This window comes from Thalassophryne amazonica, chromosome 7, assembly GCF_902500255.1.
Source record: "Thalassophryne amazonica chromosome 7, fThaAma1.1, whole genome shotgun sequence".
Classification (NCBI taxonomy): domain Eukaryota; kingdom Metazoa; phylum Chordata; class Actinopteri; order Batrachoidiformes; family Batrachoididae; genus Thalassophryne; species Thalassophryne amazonica.
In genome coordinates, this window is record NC_047109.1 from 25660758 (window position 1) to 25681341 (window position 20584).

Genomic DNA, 20584 nt, shown 5'->3' on the forward strand with positions numbered 1-20584 from the left:
CCCTTTTACAATACAATCTTTCAATATCCAGTGTCATTATTCTACATTATTTAACAGATTGCATTTCATTGACTTGTCACATACTACTGACTTATTTCATAATTATGACCATTATTTAGTAGATTACATCTCTGACAGGTTACATTTTAAACTTAAAACATTTTGCTCCACTAGTTTGCATGTGAATGTTACTGGATAACTCTGTTCCTTTCTTGGCGTAAAGCACTGTTTAAAACGCATTTAACGCATAGACCATTTTGTATATATTGTTCAAAATGTGCATTTGTGTTTATTGTTGGAACCTTTTTGTTGTACAGTCTTTCACACAAGACCTAAATTACCTTTATAAAGTGTCCAAAAACAGTTTGTTATTATAGTTTGCTGTGTGTTTTGAATAATGTGTGTGGAAAATTATTTTTCACTTTATTTTTTCCTTGCCTATTTCTGAGGTAACCCTTTATTACACTTATAAAAACACACAAAAACATATATATTCTGAAAGTCACACGTTGTCCTCAAAAATAGCAGCTCAGCAATACAACAGCAATAATAAAACATTATGCCAGGCGAGTGAACAGTCCAAAAAATCCCCTTGGACCCCAGAGGGTTAAGAATAATGTAATTTTGTGTGTGTGTGTGTGTGTGTGTGAGGGAGAGAGAGAGAGAGAGAGAGAGAGAGAGAGAGAGAGAGAGAGCTGCAGCAGTTTTCACTTTGCATATGATGGTTTTCTGTGATTGTGGAATACAGCTGTAATCTGCCTAATGACAAAGCGTGTGTGGTGTGTGTTGTGTGTGGGGGGGGGGGGGGGGGGGGGGGGGGGGGGGGTGGGGGGGGGGGGGTGGTGGTGTAATAATCCAAGATAAAATTAGAGGATTGAGGGGGTGAATTATTTCTGATATATATGTCACAGAGGTTTTAAACAAGTTGTGTCAGTCATAAATTCTGCTTAAATCAGGTGAATATCTGTGAAAACACTTACAGAATTGTGGGATGTTGGAGATGTTGAACATTAAATATCAAACATATAAAAATGTAAAAAAAAATAGATAAAAGGTTATTTGGCACAATGTGACCCCTTTAATAATGATCTTGTTGTATTCAAGACCATTTCATTTTCACATTTGCCCACTGAACATGAAAATCTGGATGAAATCAAACATTTTTATAAAACAGTTGTAAACCTGTGAGAACTCTGTTGGGCTGGCAGTTTGTCAGTTTACACACAAACCCCCTACATTTGAGGCACATCTTTGACAGTTATTAAAGCAAATGACTTGGTTTCAGTGTGGAAGGTTCCCGGTTCAAGTCCCAACCCTGCCACATTTCTCAATGTAATGTGGAGTTGCATCAGGAAGGGCATCCGGTGTAAAACAATTCAACATGCAGATCCATGCAGATTTGCTGTGGCGACCCCGAGTGCAAACAAGGGAGCAGCCGAAGGGGCTTAATTTACTTTAATCTGTAAATATATTTTACAGATATTTTACCTACATATATGTTACTGAGCAGCAGGCTGTTTTTATTGCCTACTTGAGAGAACAGTATGAAGTTAATCCATGCCGTGTAGACGTGCTGGTAGTGTTATTTGCCAGTGCTGCAGCTTCTGGCCTGGTGCTGTTGTTTAAACTGTGCAAAAAAAAAAAAAGTGTCCAAAGGCACAGACAACCAAACCAGTTAATGCTCCCAAAGACACTTATTTACTGAACAAATCAGTGATGTCAAAACAAGTGTGATTAACTTAGATTTAAGAACACTGACATGTTCTGTGCATCATGGGCATGAATGTGGTGGTACAGTTGTATGCAAATGTTTGGGCACCCATGATAATTTTCATGATTTTCCTTTATAAATCATTGATTGTCTGGATCAGAAATTTCAGTTAAATATATCTTATAGCAGACGAACACACTGATATTTGAGAAGTGAAATGAAGTTTCTAGTATTTACAGAAAGTGTGCAATAATTATTTAAACAAAATTAGGCAGGTGCATAAATTTGGGCACCCTTGTCATTTTATTGATTTGAATACATTTAGCACTAATTATTGGAACACAAAATTGGTTTGGAAAGCTCATTGACCCTTGACCTCCTTACACAGGTGAATCCAATCATGAGAAAGGGTATTGAAGGTGGCCATTTACAAATGTTTCCCCTCTCTGCATCTCTTTTAATGAGTGGCAACATGGGAGCCTCTAAACAACTCTCAAATGACCTGAAAACAAAGATTGTTCAACATCATGGTTTAGGGGAAGGATACAAAAAGCTATCTCAGAGATTTCAGCGGTCAGTTTCCACTGTGAGGAAATGGAAGACCACAGGCACAGTACTAGTCAAGGCCTGAAGTGGCAGGCCAAGAAAAATCTCAGATAAGCTGAAGTGAAGGATGGTGAGAACAGTCATAGTCAATGCACAGACCTGCTCCAAAGACCTACAACACGATCTTGCTGCAAATAGTGTCTCTGTACATTGTTCAACTATACAGTGCACTTTGCACAAAGAGATGCTGTATGATGCTGTAATGCAGGGGAAGCCTTTTCTGCATACACGCCACAAACAGTCGCTTGAGATATGCAAAAACACATTTGGACAAGCCAGCTTAATTTTGGAATAAGGTGCTGTGGACTGATGAAACTGAAATTGAGTTATTTGGACATAAGAAGGGGCGGTATGCATGGCTGAAAAAGAACACAGCATTCCAAGAAAAACGCTTGCTACCTACAGTAAAGTTTGGAGGTGGTTCCATCATGCTGTGTGGCTGTGTGGCCAGTGCAGGTACTGGGAATCTTATTAAAGTTGAGGGTCACATGGATTCCAGTCCATATTATACAAATAATGAATGTTTATGAGTTCAATGGTACGAATATTTCATGAGGTGAAAGCTGGAACAAACCATTCAATGAGGTGAAGCCGAGTTGAATGGTTTGTTCCAGCTTTCACCAAATTAAATATTTGTTCCATTGAAAGAATGTAAACACATTCATTATTTGTTTTATATAATGGCTAAAATAGATCCTTGCCATTTGATATTTTATTAATTTATAAACAATAGAAAAGGGACTTATATTTTGGTGTTCCACTGCTGCTAAAGTCCAAATTGTGGCGTGTAGTCCAGTGATGCTGTGCACTGGCTTTGGACTTCCATAAAAAAAGAAAAAAAAAAGACTTTGTGTAATTCCTTAGTCCAGCCAAAAATCACATCAGCTTTTCATCTGAACAGCTCTTCATGCATCCAGATGGCTTACAGTGGAGCGGACTTTGTGTGTGTGTGTGTGTCTATGTGTATGTGTTACAAGAATTAGCAGCGTCAGTTAGCTCATCATGTCGTTGTCCCCCCCACGCACCCAGGTCGGCGCTTGTGCGCGTGTGTACTACCAAAAAAAGACTGTGTACATCCTCAGTGCAGCGAGAAAAAAAAAAAAAATCACAGGAGAAGTTAGTCCACCTTTTCATTCTTTCTTCTTGCTAACAGCCTCCAGACAGCACAGTGGCTTTGTTTTGTGTGTGCGTGCACACGTGATGTGTGTGTGTGTGTCTGTGCGTGCGCATGTGGGGCGCAGGTGCATGTACGTGCACGTCTAAATGCAATGCAACACAAATGGGACAAATTAATCCATGTCATGTGACATTACAAAGCACCAATCAAATTCAAGCATCCACTCAGCCGTTATATAACAGCTTCTTGAGAACAGATTATTGAGAACAATGTTCATGAATCAGTGACAAAGTTGAAATTGCGCCGGGGCTGGATCTTTCAACAAGACAACGACCCTAAACACTGCTCAAAATCTACTAAGACACTCATGCAGAGGAACAAGTACAACGTTCTGGAATGGCCATCTCAGTCCCTAAACCTGAATATTATTGAAAATCTGTGGTGAGATTTTAAGTGGGCTGTCCATGCTCAGAAACCACAAACCTGAGATGAGTTGTAAAGAAGAATGGTCCAAAATACCTTCAGCCAGAATCCAGACTCTCATTGGAAGCTATAGGAAACATTTAGAGGCTGTTATTTCTGCAAAAGGAGGATCTACTAAATATTGATGTATTTTTTTTCTGTTGGAGTGCCCAAATTTATGCACCTGCCTAATTTTGTTTAAAATATTATTGCACACTTTCTGTAAATCCTATAAACTTTATTTCACTTCTCAAATATCACTGTGTTTCTCTGCTATATGATATATATTTTTCTGACTCTTTCCATCTGAAGCTGTTGTAAACCCTGACACATATAGATTGTATATATCAATGTACACTGGAGTGTTGTGTGGTGGTTGTGGAGAGAAAGCAAATGTGCTTAGATGATGGATTACTATTTGTCTCAAGTAAACCCTGTCCAGGTTTTCTGTTGTCTCAGAGTTTATTCGTCATCCATGCTGAGATCTGTGGAGCACTTCAGTGAGAAATCAATTCCCATTTCCCAGCAGTGAGACGTCACAGCTTCTCCTACGGGCCTGATTTAGCCAGACACAGCCTTTAATCTCCCCGTCTATTTGATTGGACAGCTTTCCCTCTGTAGAGTGTTTGTTAAAGGCCTTCCTGCAATCCTTCTGTTAAAACAAGCATCCCCACAGCTCCCCCCACCATCCCCCAGCATTCACACACCGTACCACACATCCCCCTACAGGCCGGTTCCCTCAGCACTGCAGTGAGCCAGTAATCACTAAACAGATGTTAATGGGATTCTGCAGTGTAAAAAAATTCATCTCCCCTGCAGGTACACACAGTCTGTTTGTGTTGTTTAATCAACAGCTGAGCACCAGCACCACTCTCCATGTGTGTTTAGTGTAGAAAATCTTTTGCACCTCATGTGGGATTTCTGCTTGTGTCTTCAGGGAAACGGAGTATAAAGGCCTTCAGCTTTCTCTGGAGCAGGTTACGTCCAAAGTCTCTTGTCCCTACAGCAGCAGCCTGACAGAGAGCTGCAGGACGCCCAAAAGCAGGCTGGCCCGACCCAAGACCAAAGCCAGGCTCTCCCCCTACACACAGGTGAGGACTGCTCCACTTTTATGGAAAATCTAAAGATGTCAAAATCTTTATTGCTGCTCAGTGAGATATGAGACCGAAGAAGTAATGAGTATTATTTTGTGTCTGAAATCCAGCACTTAGCTATGCCTGATATTTTAGAGCAACCTGAGAAGACGCAGTCCTCCAGTGAATTGCACATTTCCAGGTGCTCCTTTCTGTAGACACCAAGCGGTACCCCTGGAATGACTTTGTGTGCAATGAGTAGATGTTACGGAGCCTGGGCTGAGGCCATAACCATTTCTCTGACCATGATCCAGCACACAGGTCCTCATGGCTGAGGACTGCAGTGACTGGACCAGGCCAAGGAGTCCTTCATGTCACTGTTTGGAGATCAGGGGGAGCCTCAGGTCTACCTGAGTGACGGGCAAACGGAACCCAAACCAGACCATCACATGATCCACCAAGTGCTCCCAAACAGACAGTAGACAGTACAAGTAGGTGGAGACATGCAGACAAATGATGCTTCATTCAAATGAAGCACTGCAAAGAATGTTTGGTAGAGATACGGAAGCCGAGTTGAAGCTCAAACACTTCTGGTTGTGTCAGGCATTGAGCTGAAGAAGTATTTGGTTGTGAGGCAAAATATTTCTTACTTGTGTGGTGTTAGTGAACTGTAAAATGAATTCTTCATGGAAATTACTGCATGGAAGACAGTAAAGATGATTCAAAAACACATCTAAAATTATAATTCTGTAAATCCCATTCATCAAGAAAAGTCTTTTCTTTCAGATAATCCTGTCTTTTTTGGTCGTATGAAGGGCGGCACAGTAGATTAGTGGTTAGCACTGTTGTCTCACAGCTAGAAGGTTGTGGGGTCGCTTCTTGTCTGGTTCTTTCTGTGTGGAGTTTGCATGTTTGCTTGGGTGTCCTTCCAAAGGCATGCAGATTAGGTGATTTGGTCATTTTATGCCAGATCCGCATTAATAATTGGCAGTAGTTTTACGCCGGATGCCCTTCCTGATGCAAATCCAGTTTCACCTGGAGAAACACACACACAGCTGCTGGTGTTCCGAAGAGGTCTCCCATCCAAGTACTAACCAGGTGCTGCAGTGCTTAGCTTCTGAGATTTGATGGGATCAGGCTAATGGGCCTTTCACACTGAATACGTCAGATGCATTAAATGTGTCAAAAATCGGTCTAAAAAGCATTATTTTCAATGAGACGCGTTGCTTTTTAGATGCGTCAAAAGCTGAGCTAAACCGACGCTTCTGACAGGAGCGCGCATTGCCGCTTGTCAGCAGGCTGACATAGTTAAAGTTCAATCCAATCCAACTTTCGATGCTCTGAGCCGTGACGTACCTTTGCGTTGACCAATAGGTCGGGCCAAAACATGGAAGACGAGTGGCAGAAACCACTGATCTCTACAAAACGGATTGGTGCAGAAACCACTGATCTGTGTAAAATGGATTGATGCAGAAACCATTGATCTGTGCAAAACATATGTGTCACAGGACTGCTCATTTATGGAGCAGTTTTCTGAAGAAAAACACTTGTAATTAAAATAGCTAAATAAATCAATAAATGGTTCTTTAGAAACCTTTCATCTGTAAATTAAAACCACCTGTTATTTCAGATTAGATAATTTCTTGTTTAACATAAGGAACCTCAGACATTTATTTTTTAGACAAAATAACATGGAAATTTGTACATTTTTTTTAAGTCTGGTAGATTATTTATATCTCATTTCAACCAGAAAAACAGACACTGTAAATAAATACAAATGTTTATTATAAATGCAACAGGAAATAATTTAACAATGACTGCAGTGTGATTGTAAAGTAGGATTTCTGTGACATAAACCTCATGATGAATTTTTTTTATGGTCATTTCAACTTGTAATTTCGCCAAAATATGTAATTGCCTTTAATGTTGTGATCAGGACAGAGTAATTTCTAAAATATGAATTTGAGCACAATAAGTGGAGAGCTTCTACCTGTGCAAATGTCTTTTGACTTTGATTTCATAGACATTTTTAATTAAATGATCCGTTCATTTATTGTTAAAATATAAAATGAAACAGCTTTTTTAAAATAATAAAATAGTTGCTGTTGAAAAAGCCTTTTATTTAGAAGCAGGTGATGTTCTGCTGGATTCTCGGGACCAGATGAAGGTCTCTTCTGCAGCTTTGAACTCTGGTGGTGTTGCTGAAGACACTTTTGCCATATTTTGAAGAGCAGAGATGTTTTCTTTCGACTGGACTTTGTGGTGTTCAGCTCATCAATGGAAGTTTGGTTGTCTGCACAGCAAATGTTCCTGATTGGGACAAATAAAAATATTTCTTTAAATATAAAGAAACACTAAACAGTTTATATATAAAAAAGGAAAAAAAAAAAAAAACAGGAAAAAATTATGGAACCCCCCCCCCAAAAAAGTTATTTAAAGTTGAGCTTTTGTGGTGTCTGAAAAAAGCTGTAGCTTTATTTGGTAACAAAAAAAAAAAAGACTGAACCATTTAGAAATTAAAGCGTTCACTCAGATCAACTGTGCTAAAAGGCTACGCTAACGTTAGCTGATAATTAAACCTTCACAGCAGTTCAGTAAACATCACATTTTATTTTTACATTATTCTCACCTTGATAAAGCTGCAGAACTAAACTCCGTTGGGCAAACTGGGACTTCGCATATATCCAAAAAGTGGGAGATTTCGGACTGAGTGGGTTTGCTCCATCACCCCGGCTGCCTGCCTTGGTCTGCCCAGTGATGATGCCTGAAGGCCGGCTTCTCCATGCGGGTCGGCCCGCTGTCGTGGTTCGATCAATATCCCACCAAGTCATCAGTCCTCCCTTGGTCGCTCAAAGTAGCTGAAAAAAGCTTCTCCCAGCAGGGTGATGGGAGAATTGTTCTACTGCTGTTTTTTTAAACTTTTTTTGTGGTTCAGGTGACGCAAATTCAAGATGGCAATCGCTGAACTTTTTTCAGGTTGTGGAAACAGCCAGAGTGTGATGTGGCAATCTCCGCCCCCTTGCCGCTTCCGAAGCGACCCGTCTGACGTCATGTGTCAGATGTGTTAAAAACACATCTTGATGGATTGGGAAGCGTTGACAGATTGGCCTGAAGTATTCAGTGTGAAAGGCCCATAACACAGAGCAGACCGGCTGCACCGTATGTATATATACAGTAGTGTTCAGAATAGTAGTAGTGCTATGTGACTAAAAAGATTAATCCAGGTTTTGCATATATTTCTTATTGTTACATGGGAAACAAGGTACCAGTAGATTCAGTAGATTCTCACAAATCCAACAAGACCAAGCATTCATGATATGCACACTCTTAAGGCTATGAAATTGGGCTATTAGTAAAAAAAAAGTAGAAAAGGGGGTGTTCACAATAATAGTAGCATCTGCTGTTGACGCTACAAACTCAAAACTACGAGGTCTGTCCACAAAGTATCGTACCTTTTTGTTATTTTTTTTAAACTATATGGATTTGATTCATATGTTTTCACGTCAGACAAGCTTGAACCCTTGTGCGCATGCATGAGTTTTTCCACGCCTGTCGGTGATGTCATTCGCCTGTGAGCACGCCTTGTGGAAGGAGTGGTCCCGCCCCGTCGTTCCGATTTTCATTGTCTGGAAATGGCGGAATGATTTGGGGTTTTTTTCCATCAGAATTTTTTCAGAAGCTGTTAGAGACTGGCACCTGGAAACTATTCGAAAAATTTATCTGGCTTTCGGTAAAAATTTTACGGGCTTCACAGAGAATAAGGTCTGTTAGTACAGCTTTATGGACCCCTTTAAGGACGCTCCAGCTCTCCACAATTTCACTGATACCTACTGGACTGGTAAGCATTGAAAGCCGAGATAGACATGTCCAAACTTGTCCTCTGGCACGCCAAAAAGGAGGTGTTCCTTTGTCTCGCTTCCGCGCGGCTTTCCATGCCAAAATCTCTTGTTAAAAGTGAAATCTGCCAGAAAATGACTGATGTCCAGCTCTTGTGATAACCAGAGAAAGAGCACATGACGGTCTCGTATCCACAGAGCCATCCGTTTAGAAATGGTCCGGTGGCTTGTGCCGTGTCGTCGCAGCTTGGAGCGCGGCGCGCTGAGCGCAGCACGCAGAGCGTCCTTAAAGGGGTCCATAAAGCTGTACTAACAGACCTTATTCTCTGTGAAGCCCGTAAAATTTTCACCGAAAGCCAGATAAATTTTCCGAATAGTTTCCAGGTGCCAGTCTCTAACAGCTTCTGAAAAAATTCTGATGAAAAAAAGCCCAAATCATTCCGCCATTTCCAGACAATGAAAATCCAACGAGGGGGCGGGACCACTCCTTCCACAAGGCGTGCTCACAGGCGAATGACGTCACCGACAGACGTGGAAAAACTCACGCATGCGCACAAGGGTTCAAGCTTGTCTGACGTGAAAACATATGAATCAAATCCATATAGTTTAAAAAAATAAATAAAAAGGTACGATACTTTATGGACAGATCTCGTATTATGTTCAAACTGCTTTTTTAGCAATCCTGTGAATCACTAAACTAGTATTTAGTTGTACAACCCCTGGCAAAAATTATGGAATCACCGGCCTCAGAGGATGTTCATTCAGTTGTTTAATTTTGTAGAAAAAAAGCAGATCACAGACATGACACAAAACTAAAGTCATTTCAAATGGCAACTTTCTGGCTTTAAGGAACACTATAAGAAATCAGGAAAAAAAATTGTGGCAGTCAGTAACGGTTGCTTTTTTACATTGACCCTATGTGTCTTTTTGCAAGGAATGTTTTTGCAGTTTTTGCTCTATGGCAAGATGCATTATCATCTTGAAAAATGATTTCATCATCCCCAAATCCTTTCAATTGTCCAAAATATCAACATAAACTTGTGCATTTATTGATGATGTAATGACAGCCATCTCCCCAGTGCCTTTACCTGACATGCAGCCCCATATCATCAATGACTGTGGAAATTTACATGTTCTCTTCAGGCAGTCATCTTTATAAATCTCATTGGAAAGGCACCAAACAAAAGTTCCAGCATCATCACCTTGCCCAATGCAGATTCGAGATTCATCACTGAATATGACTTTCATCCAGTCCATCCACAGTCCACAATTGCTTTTCCTTAGCCCATTGTAACCTTGTTTTTTTCTGTTTAGGTGTTAATGATGCCTTTCGTTTAGCTTTTCTGTATGTAAATCCCATTTCCTTTAGGCGGTTTCTTACAGTTCGGTCACAGACGTTGACTCCAGTTTCCTCCCATTCGTTCCTCATTTGTTTTGTTGTACATTTTTCAATTTTTGAGACATATTGCTTTAAGTTTTCTGTCTTGACGCTTTGATGTCTTCCTTGGTCTACCAGTATGTTTGCCTTTAACAACCTTCCCATGTTGTTTGTATTTGGTCCAGAGTTTAGACACAGCTGACTGTGAACAACAACATCTTTTGCAACATTGCGTGATGATTTACTCTCTTTTAAGAGTTTGATAATCCTCATCCTTTGTTTCAATTGACATCTCTCATGTTGGAGCCATGATTCATGTCAGTCCACTTGGGGTGCATCAGCTCTCCCAAGGTGTGTTCACTCCTTTTTAGATGCAGACTAACGAGCAGATCTGATATGATGCAGGTGTAGTTTTGGGGATGAAAATTTACAGGGTGATTCCATAATTTTTTCCTCAGAATTGAGTGATTCCATATTTTTTTCCTCTGCTTGGTCTAAAAAAGTAACCGTTACTGACTGCCGCAATCTTTTTTTCTTGATTTCTTATAGTGTTTCTTAAAGCCAGAAAGTTGCTATTTGAACATGACTTTAGTTTGTGTCATGTCTGTGATCTGCTTTTTTCTACAAAATTAAACAACTGAATGAACATCCTCCGAGGCCGGTGATTCCTTAATTTTTGCCAGGGGTTGTATAACCACAGTTTTTCATGATTTCTTCACATCTGCGAGGCATCAATTTTGTTGGTCTGGAACCAAGATTTTGCTCATTTACTAGTGTGCTTGGGGTCATTGTCTTCTTGTTGTCGTCTCTCAAACTGTCTGCGGCCCTTGGACCCAAGAAGAACAATTTTACTCTCATCAGTCCACAAAATATTCCTCCATTTCTCCTTTGGCCAGTTGATGTGTTCTTTAGCAAATTGCAACCTCTTCTGCACATGTCTTTTATTTAACAGAGGGACTTTGCGGGGGATTCTTGCAAATAAATTAGCTTAACACAGGCGTCTTCTAACTGTCACAGCACTTACAGGTAAATCCAGACTGTCTTTGATCATCCTAGAGCCAATCAGTGGGTGAGCCTTTGCCATTCTGGTTATTCTTCTATCCATTTTGATGGTTGTTTTCTGTTTTCTTCCATGCGTCTCTGGTTTTTTGTCCATTTTAAAGCACTGGAGATCATCGTAGATGAACAGCCTATAATTTTTTGCACCTGTGTATAGGTTTTCCCCTCTCCAATCAACTTTTTAATCAAACTACGCTGTTCTTCTGAACAATGTCTTGAATGTCCCATTTTCCTCAGGCTTTCAAAGAGAAAAGCATGTTGAACAGGTGCTGGCTTCATCCTTACATAGGGGACACCTGATTCACACCTGTTTGTTCCACAAAGTTGATGAACTCACTGACTGAATGCCACACTACTATTACTGTGAACACCCCCTTTTCTACTTTTTTTTTTTTTTTACTAATAGCCCAATTTCATAGCCTTAAGAGTGTGCATATCATGAATGCTTGGTCTTGCTGGATTTGTGAGAATCTACTGGTACGTTGTTTCCCATGTAACAATAAGAAATGTACTCAAAACATGGATTAATCTTTTTAGTCACATAGCACTACTATTATTCTGAACACTACTGTATATATATAAAATATGTTGATTTTAACACTGGGTTCTATGGTGAGACTTACTTCACACTAATTGACTTGTAGTGTTAGCTACATTACTGACTGGCTGTTATGGATGCAAATCACTTAAATCAGATTTTTTAACCTGATTAGAAATAATACTGCATTTACACATAGGCAAGACGCGTTACAAATGTCATATTTGCGTCATTCTTGGCACATTCCTGACATTCTTAACATGACTTAACGCATCTGAATAGGTTTCTTAACAGTGCGTGTTGGTGCGTGATATTCGTGATTTTTGTGGAGCATGTTTTTGACTGTCAAAAAAATCTTCCACGAATGTCATGCGTGGTCCTCATTTTGCCTCATGTCGTGGAGGTCACAACTGAGCGTGTTGATCCGTCTTGATTAGTGGTGATCCTTAACAGAGCATGACAGCGCACTTCTCTGACATGCGCACAATTAAACCCTGCTGCACTGCATTCAGTTTCATTGCTGCAGTATGCTGAAGAAGGACAGTGACGTAAGTCGGCTAAAAGTTTCATTCCAATGCTCCTCAGCGCACTCCTGCAGGTGTTCCACCTGCTGCATGTGCCTGATGTCTGGGAAAACGAGCGAAACAAGAGGAGTCTCTTCCTCCTCTGTGCACCTCTCCATGGCACAGAGCCCAACTAAGCATGCAGTCACAAAGTTCTTCTGCTGTGGCTTTTGAGGAGCAAACTGGAGCGATCTGAATTGTTCAGTAATTGACGGTTGGATGAATATGGGTGTGTGTGGAGACAATTTGCCTCATTCACAACATGACAGGACTTAACCATGCGCTGTTATGCGTGATAGCGCGCAACAATGCAGAACATTATTCTTGGCTGTGCGTAATGGTTCCTGATAATTTGCCAGCAACACAAGTCATTAATCATAATGCATGGTAACAGGTTGCAGCAGTTCCTGAGGACACTTGACGCCTCTGCTTCAAATCATCAATTTGTGATCAGCGGCCAAGAATGTATACTTCCTGGCATTCGTGATTTGCCTTCGTTATGTGTAAACGCAGCATAACGTTCACTCTGTTTTCGCTCACTAAAAAATGGAGACCCTGTTGTTATGCAGGTCACATGACCAATGTCCCGGATGTCTGACTTCATGAATAGTGAAGAACTTACCCTGACTTGCTTGATGTGCTGGTTTTGAAATTTCCACCATCTGAGGCAGACAAAGTCGACAGAACGTAATATGTTGTTCCTCGTCATTTTATAAAGGCAAACTCACATATTCCTCTGAAGTCGATGCGTGCAGGAGTTTTGTCACCAGCTGCTTCTGTGTCAAGTGTGGAGAGGGCAGAGCCTCCGCTGCATTCAGGCTGTTGTCAGAAAATCACTGAATGAGCTCTCGGCTGAGTGTAAAAATATTACGAAATTAAAATAAATCACAAATAGTACAAAAGTTGCGACATGCACAATGAACAAAGTAGTACATTTTTGTCATGAGTAAAAAATACTCTCCTAAACACCTACTCTGAAAAGTAAAATTTAAAAAACAAAAACTACTCAAGTACATGTATCAAAGTAAATGTATTGCATTGCTACCCACCTCTACTAGTAGGTTAAGTGACTTTTGATAAAGTAATTAACACATTTGTACATACGTTTACTGACAAAACATCCTTGGCCATTCAAATCAAAGCAGTTGTTCGGTATCATCGCCTCTTGGTAACCAGCTTGCCATGCAAGGAGACATATGAGTCTTTGAAGGAGCAGATAGATCCACTGCACAGGTTCAAATGCAAAACTCAGTGACTTTAAGCAAATGCATAAAATTGCAGTTTAAAATACAGATTTAAAGGAAAATGTAACAAAAATGCACAGATTTCTATAAATAAAATCTAAAATAGTTTGCTTATTTTTTAAAATATATTTATTTTTCACACTGATAGTTACCCAAACAGCCGTGTGCATGAGACAACTGAAAATGTGTCATTTTGGAGATACTGGGTTTTGCACCTGAACCCTTCAGTTCTCCACTTCACAAATAATGGTTTTTAACCCTGATTGCATTTGAAGACACTTAGCACCAAAAACATCCAGTCATTGCCTGAAGTCACTGGTTAGTATCCAATCTCAAAACTCTACGACCATTGTCATGTGTCACTGTGCATGATCTAACATACAAGTGCCTGAGTGCTGAAGCCCCCAGTGGCTGGAGAGAGCCAAGGGGACAACCACGTTTCACCTGGATGTGGTAAATAGATAGTTATTTTAGAAAAAAAAAAAGAGAGAGAGAGAGAGAGAGAGAGAGAGAGAGAGAGAGAAGACCTTTGAATCATTTCTTCTATACCTGAAGGTGCTGTATACAATATGGCTGCCAGAGGGTGTACCGCTTACCATAGTTATGAGGCTCCTGTCTTTCTTTTTTTTTTGGTGTCTCCCTGTAGTATCCAGGTTTCCAACCAGAGTGCTCAGAGTCTGACCAGGACAGTCCCTGGGGTGGCAGCCCCCTCACAGACTCTGCCTCTCCTCAGCTGCTGGAGCAGAGTGAAGGTCAGGACTCCTCCTGTGTCTACAGACAGATCACTGACCATCGGCCACTCTGCTACAGCCTGTCTGAAGAGCAGAGTCCCTCCATCAGTGACGGCCACACACACCTCCACCCACACACTCAGGGCCAGAGCTGTGAGCGGGGTCGATGTGAGGCGGGGCGCTATTTTCTTGGAGCACCCACGCCTGGCAGGGATGCATGGTGGGGTACAAACCATTCCATTCTGCCCCTGAGCAAAGGCTACTTGGAGAGCTATGACAGCTGTGGCAGCAGTATGCCCCACATCACAGCCATCCACAGCTTCCATGGTGAGGACTCACACTTGGACCACATCTGCTCTAATTCACATGTGCTTCTCAAGTCCAGTTGAAGAAAGTCCTTCACAAAGTGCTGTACCTGCAAACAGCCAATATTTTGTGGTTATTTGAGGAAAAGATACATTTTTGTGTTTTAGTGTTCAAACTTTGTTTTCTTATGGTGTTCAAAGGCATGTTAATTTTTGCCAAAAGGAGAGGAGTGTGCCATGATACCATAGCCAGCCTGGAAACATATACTGTGTGCAGCAGTGAATGAGGATTTGGAGTGTCTGGGTTTGTGGTCATCTTGGATCAAGATGAAGATCCAGGCTTTCAGTGACTTTCGCCTGTCTGAGGTGAACATGTTGAGCTTGACAGCTTCAGTTATCTCACAAGTCACAGTCATTTCTCATGGTCTTCCATATTGAGAGATACCTGGGAAGATCTAATGCAGTCATGAGGCCACTGGACAGAGGACTTTGACAATGCCATTGTCTTTGTAGGAGAATAAAAGTACAAATCATTAGGGTCCTGTTGGTTCCTGTCTTATTGTATGGTTCTGAGACTTAAGTGACTTAAGTCAATGACTGGATGTCTTTGGACTTGGGTTGCTTTATAGGATCCATGTTTACTACTGGATGGACTTTGTGTCACACATGCAGTTACTTAGGGAGCATTACATGATGCATACCACTTCCATTGTAAGAGGTCAGCTTTGAAATGTTGTCCATGTAATGTGTTTTTCTGGGCAAGTGGGAAAGGTGAAGGTGTTTCACTTGGTTGCAGCAGATAGATAGGTCCTTTTGAGAGGTGGGGATGGATTGGTTTTCTGCTTAGTTGATTGCCATCCAGGATCCACAATCTCAGTCCTGACACCAATTCTCTTCAGTTTATCAGGATGCTTTGTGGGACATACTGATAATTTGCTTAATCCCCAATACAGAGGTGTTTGGTGATGCCAATATATTTGCAGGAGGATGAAGGTCCAACTATTTAGAGTCTGTGTGCTTCCAGTCTGTGTGGTCGTTAGACCTAGAAGCTATCCAGTGACCAAATAAAAAGACTGGATGTCTTAGGTACTAGGCCTACCTGGAGAATCCTTGCTTGCGTCTGGAAAGACTTTGTGTCAAAAGGGTAGTTACTTAAGAAAGCTCAACTAAGGTTTATATTGTGTGTGCACACATTTTTCAAGTTGTAATCCTGATCTATACAGTGATGAGTATGTTCTGTTTTTGTTGTCTTATTTTAGTTTTTCTCATTCTGATTTTATCTTTGATTCTCATTCTGTTCTGCAGAAGGAGGTCACTGGGATGAGGACAGCATGGTCAGCTCTCCAGATGGAGGTTCAAATTCAGATTCAGGGGACCGGTACCGATCTGACCACTACCGCTGTAGCCCGCAAGAGCCCAGTAAGATTGAGACACTGATCCGGGCCACACAGCAGATGATCAAGGAAGAAGAGAGTAGACTTCATTTGCGCAAAGGTCCTCTGGGAGCAGCCAATGGCTTGCCAAAGGGCAGCGGTACATGCTTTACTCCAGAATATACCCAGGGGCCCTTGCCTCTACAGACAGTGGTATGCCGAGGTTTGAATCAGTTGATCAGTCCTGAGTCTAGTCCTGCCCCACTATCCAGACTCAGCAGTCCTGGCTCTGAGCACATCCTCAAGCCCAAAGACTACCTCCAGACAGATGTATCCCCGCTGTCTTTGCCATTACACCACCCACTCAGTCGGCCGGGCCCGTGCTCATCTTCCCCAGCCCCTGGCCACTACCCCTCCCACACGCACCCACGGCCATACTTGGACAAGCACGCTGCCTACTCTCTGACAGGTTATGCTCTGGAGCACCTGTATGATGCAGAGAGCCTGCGGGGCCACTGCACCTCAGCCATTACTGGCCCCACCCACAATGATATGACCCCTCACCTCCGTATCCCATCAGAGCAAACCGCCGGACACAAAGGCACCTCTGTCATCATCACCAATGGCAGGCTAACACACAGAGAAAGAAGCCAACACATCATGGAGAGCAGTCTGCTGCCACACACTGTTGTGTTCCATTACAGTGCCTATAAAAACTCTTCACCACCTTATTCTACATTTAAAAAAAAAAAAAAAACCTGAATCACAATGTTTAATAATTTAATATGGGATATGAACGCATCGGACGATAGAATGGCACATCAAAGCTGAACAGGCCTAAAAGTTTAACATAATTATAATTCTGATACAGAAATAGAGTACACAGTGACACAGGAGGTCTGCAGGAAATGTCACTTGTTGATTGATTGTCATTGGATGACTGAAAGGTTTCATCAGCCCTGTGGGTTAGTATTTGAGAATGTGTTCAAAATACTGACAGAAGACTTCATCTCAATTATGACATCGCTCTGTGTTCACCGTCTCACTCATTCACTCAAACACACAGAGTGATGTCATCTTCTTCAGAGATTGAACATCATGCTTCATTTTTTTAAAACTGGAATGAAACACAAAAGTTTAGAGATTTACATAACATTGTATAAAAATACGATGTTATGTCAATTCATAGCTTCCTTGGCGGGGGTTATGAACTATTTTTATTTGTATTCATTCATTTCTTCATTCAGTCATGGTCAAAAAGCACCTGTTCCTATTAAGGCTTGATTGGGGGCTGGAGCCTATCCCAGCAGTCACTGGGTGAGAGGTACACCCTGGACAGGATGCCAGTCTATCACAGTGCCACATGTAGACAGATAAACATGTCATACTCACACCTGCGGTTAATTTAAAGTTTCCAATTCACTTACTATGAATGTCTTTAAAATTGGGAGGAAGCAGGAGCAAACACAGAGAGAACATGCAAACTCCACACAGAAACGACCAGACGGGAAGTGATCCCAGGACCTTAACACTGTGAGGCAACTATTTTTGACATGTGATTATTGATGATTTCATCAAAATAGGTAAATAAAAAGATAGCAATGTAGTGCACTGTGACCAATTGGGAAAGTTTTAAACATGTTGAAAGTTTTGACTTTTGGATAAACCATTATTCAAAAACAGTGAAGAATCACATTTAATTGTTGCAGATCAGGGCTAATCTTGTATAAAGTCAGGTGACATTGGACAATCAGGTACGCAGTAATCAGGATCTCCTGTTCTCTGGAAAACAAAAACCCTCCTTTTATCCTTCTCGGCAACATGAAACCAATGAAAGCACATTGAGCTCATCAGCAGAAGAAAGTTTAGAGATTTTAACAGAGAAATTAGAGGAACTAGCATTTTGTGCACACATTGGCACATGTGCAACAGAATCATATAATGGGAATCGTGCTTAATTGCCAATAATCTGTTGCAATCAACATACCAATTTTGGCTGCAATTTTAAAAAATCTGGCCTGTTTTCTTCAATTTTGAAATCAAAACAGAAAATGGGGACAAAAATTGGTAACAGGAGATGACCTTAAACCACCACAGTGAAAAAAGAGAATGTTTGAACCAACTTTAAAAAGTGTTACAATTTGTAAAAACCCGAATGAATTAAGTTGTTTGAACTTGAAGTTAAATCAACTCTAACTTAAAAGTTGGTTCAAACATTCTCTTTTTCCAGTGCATGCTGCCATATTTGTAATGTTCGATAATGTTGATATTTGTGTACACATTGACATCATAATTTTATTATTAAAGAGTATTAAACATCGTGATTCTGTCCATTCATACATCCATCTATCTGTGTTTATCTTGTCAAGTACTGCATATAGAGGGGCTGAAGTCTGGATTAGACAGGCTGCCAGTACAGTCTGATGTATTTTAATTTTTATTAATGAAAATGTAAAAAACTTTCAAGGATTCTGAATTGTTTTTATAGGCGCTGTAGGTATTCAGCCATTTCTGTCTGTATGCTATTAATTTACGTCCCATTGCACTGATTGATTCAGACCAAATCTCATTAGCTGCTTCAGTCCAGTCCTCATGGGGATAACTGTTGACATCTGTTTGAAGCTTGTTGAAATATAACTACTGTACATTCAGACTTCAAATTACAGCTGAAAATGTAAATTTGTTTCTTTTGACAATGTTGTATAATTTTAGCATGGGGACGGAGAAGACTATAAATGAGCTTATGCTTGTTATAAAGACACACCAGTCCCTTTCTTGATGCCAACAAGCCACCTTCTTCTTGGTCTATACTGTCTCTTTTCCTCCTTACCATCTCTTGGAGAGCAGGTTTCTTTCATCATGTTTGCTGTGGAATAACCCAACTTGTTTAGTGCTTGAGTTGTTGGTTTCTTGGAAGTCTGTGGAACCTTCAGCACTCTGTGGTTGCTCCAAATCTCAGACCCATACAGTACATCATTCTGTATGTCAGCCTTTGTTGTCCAAGATCATGTCTCTGCAGCGCTTGAGGGGACTGTAAATGTGGCGCTGCAGAATAGGCGGCTCCTTAAACATCGAAAGAGAAAACGTTGCAGTCTGACCTCCTGGAGATGAGTTTTAATGTGTTAGAACAGGTTGTGGTTTGAGTCTTTTAATGCATTCTAATGAATTTCTGACCTGCTGCTGCAGTAATGACACCAGCACCTGGATGAAGCAAATGAGTATTTGGTCTGAATGAATCAGTTGGTTTGTACTGAGCTCTGTAATCTTTTGCACTATAACAGATGCAGCTTTGTGAAGATGTCCCTCCCTGATTTTACTTTTGGATGTTGTGAGGACAGGTGGTGCAAACTCTAGAAGAAAATGTCATTTCCCTCTCTACAAATTGCAAAGCCATTCACGGCATGTCTCTGCTCGTGTCAGACAGTGAACGTGAGACGTGGAAGTCGCTACTCTGTAACTGACCTAATCATGATTGGAGGGAGATGATGGAGGAGACAATGACATGAGCTAATATGTTTTGTTGGAGTTCAGAGGCAATGACAGCCAACGTGTGGAAAGATATTTATGGTAATCACGTGTGAGTGGTGGAGGAAATCATATGCAATCTGACCTGTTGGCTTGCCACGTAAGGCAGCTTTACTGCGTTTATTATGACGGATCTGTGAAGGAACTGTTCATTATTGTTATGTGGGCATGTTTGTACAACAACAAGATTCAAGTTTCTTCTTGGATTTCTTAATTATCTTCTGTCCCGTCCTTAGAGACACTATATTTATACAAGTTTGGATTTTTCATTTTGGCAAAGTCTGGGATGTGCTCCATCTCTTAAAGTTATTTATGGGAAATACGCATCAAAAAGAAAATCCCACTACATTTAAGCACATGGGCTGTATTTATTGATTAAATATTTTGATTATGAAATGTAGCTGCAATCAATCCATTCAAACTGCCTGTATATGTGAGTTTTTGACTGAGGCAAAGTGTAAAGGACAAAATAAAGTCATTTTGCAGAAATGGTCATGTTTTGTTGAAGTAAATTCTTGTTTTAAATGGAACATTTTTAAATATGAATTTAAAAAAATGTTCAGAAGCTAAAACCCTCTGCAGATTTTTGTTTGTTTTAACCACAGATTTTAGCTTTTCTGCTGAAATACTAAAGATATTTGTAGCAGTTTGTGCGCACAATTATGCATGCTGATGCATATTACTGCTTGTCAAGAAACCTTAAAAAAGCTGATTTTCTAATCATTAATTAAATCATCATATAAAATAGCTAGCTATCAATACAGAGCACACACACACACACACACACACACACACACCACACACACACACACACACACACAACACACACACACACACCACACACACACACACACACACACACACACACACAAACTAATTTCTGTTCTGCCAAAGAAATTTGTTCAGGTGATTCACGTGCAAGAGCTCTTTCATTTTTAAGACGGACCACAAACAATCTTCTTCCTTTATGAGATAAATGTTTTGTTTTTATGATCTATTATTTATCTTATCTATATTAGCCAAGTGGCCTCTGTGTGCGTGCATGTGTGGGTATGGCTTCGAT

At 40.7% G+C, this 20584-nt stretch overlaps 1 protein-coding gene across 1 annotated transcript in view; it reads left to right on the forward strand.

Moving 5' to 3' along the window:
• Nucleotides 1–17039, forward strand: part of sim1a (SIM bHLH transcription factor 1a) — a 48048-nt gene extending 31009 nt beyond the window's left edge. The window contains exons 9-11 of the mRNA XM_034173961.1: nucleotides 4834–4987; nucleotides 14234–14645; nucleotides 15929–17039. Of these exons, the coding sequence (XP_034029852.1) occupies nucleotides 4834–4987; nucleotides 14234–14645; nucleotides 15929–16758 (1396 nt within the window). The 3' untranslated portion in view covers nucleotides 16759–17039. The remainder of the gene's footprint in view (nucleotides 1–4833; nucleotides 4988–14233; nucleotides 14646–15928) is intronic.
• Nucleotides 17040–20584: the final 3545 nt, after the last annotated feature.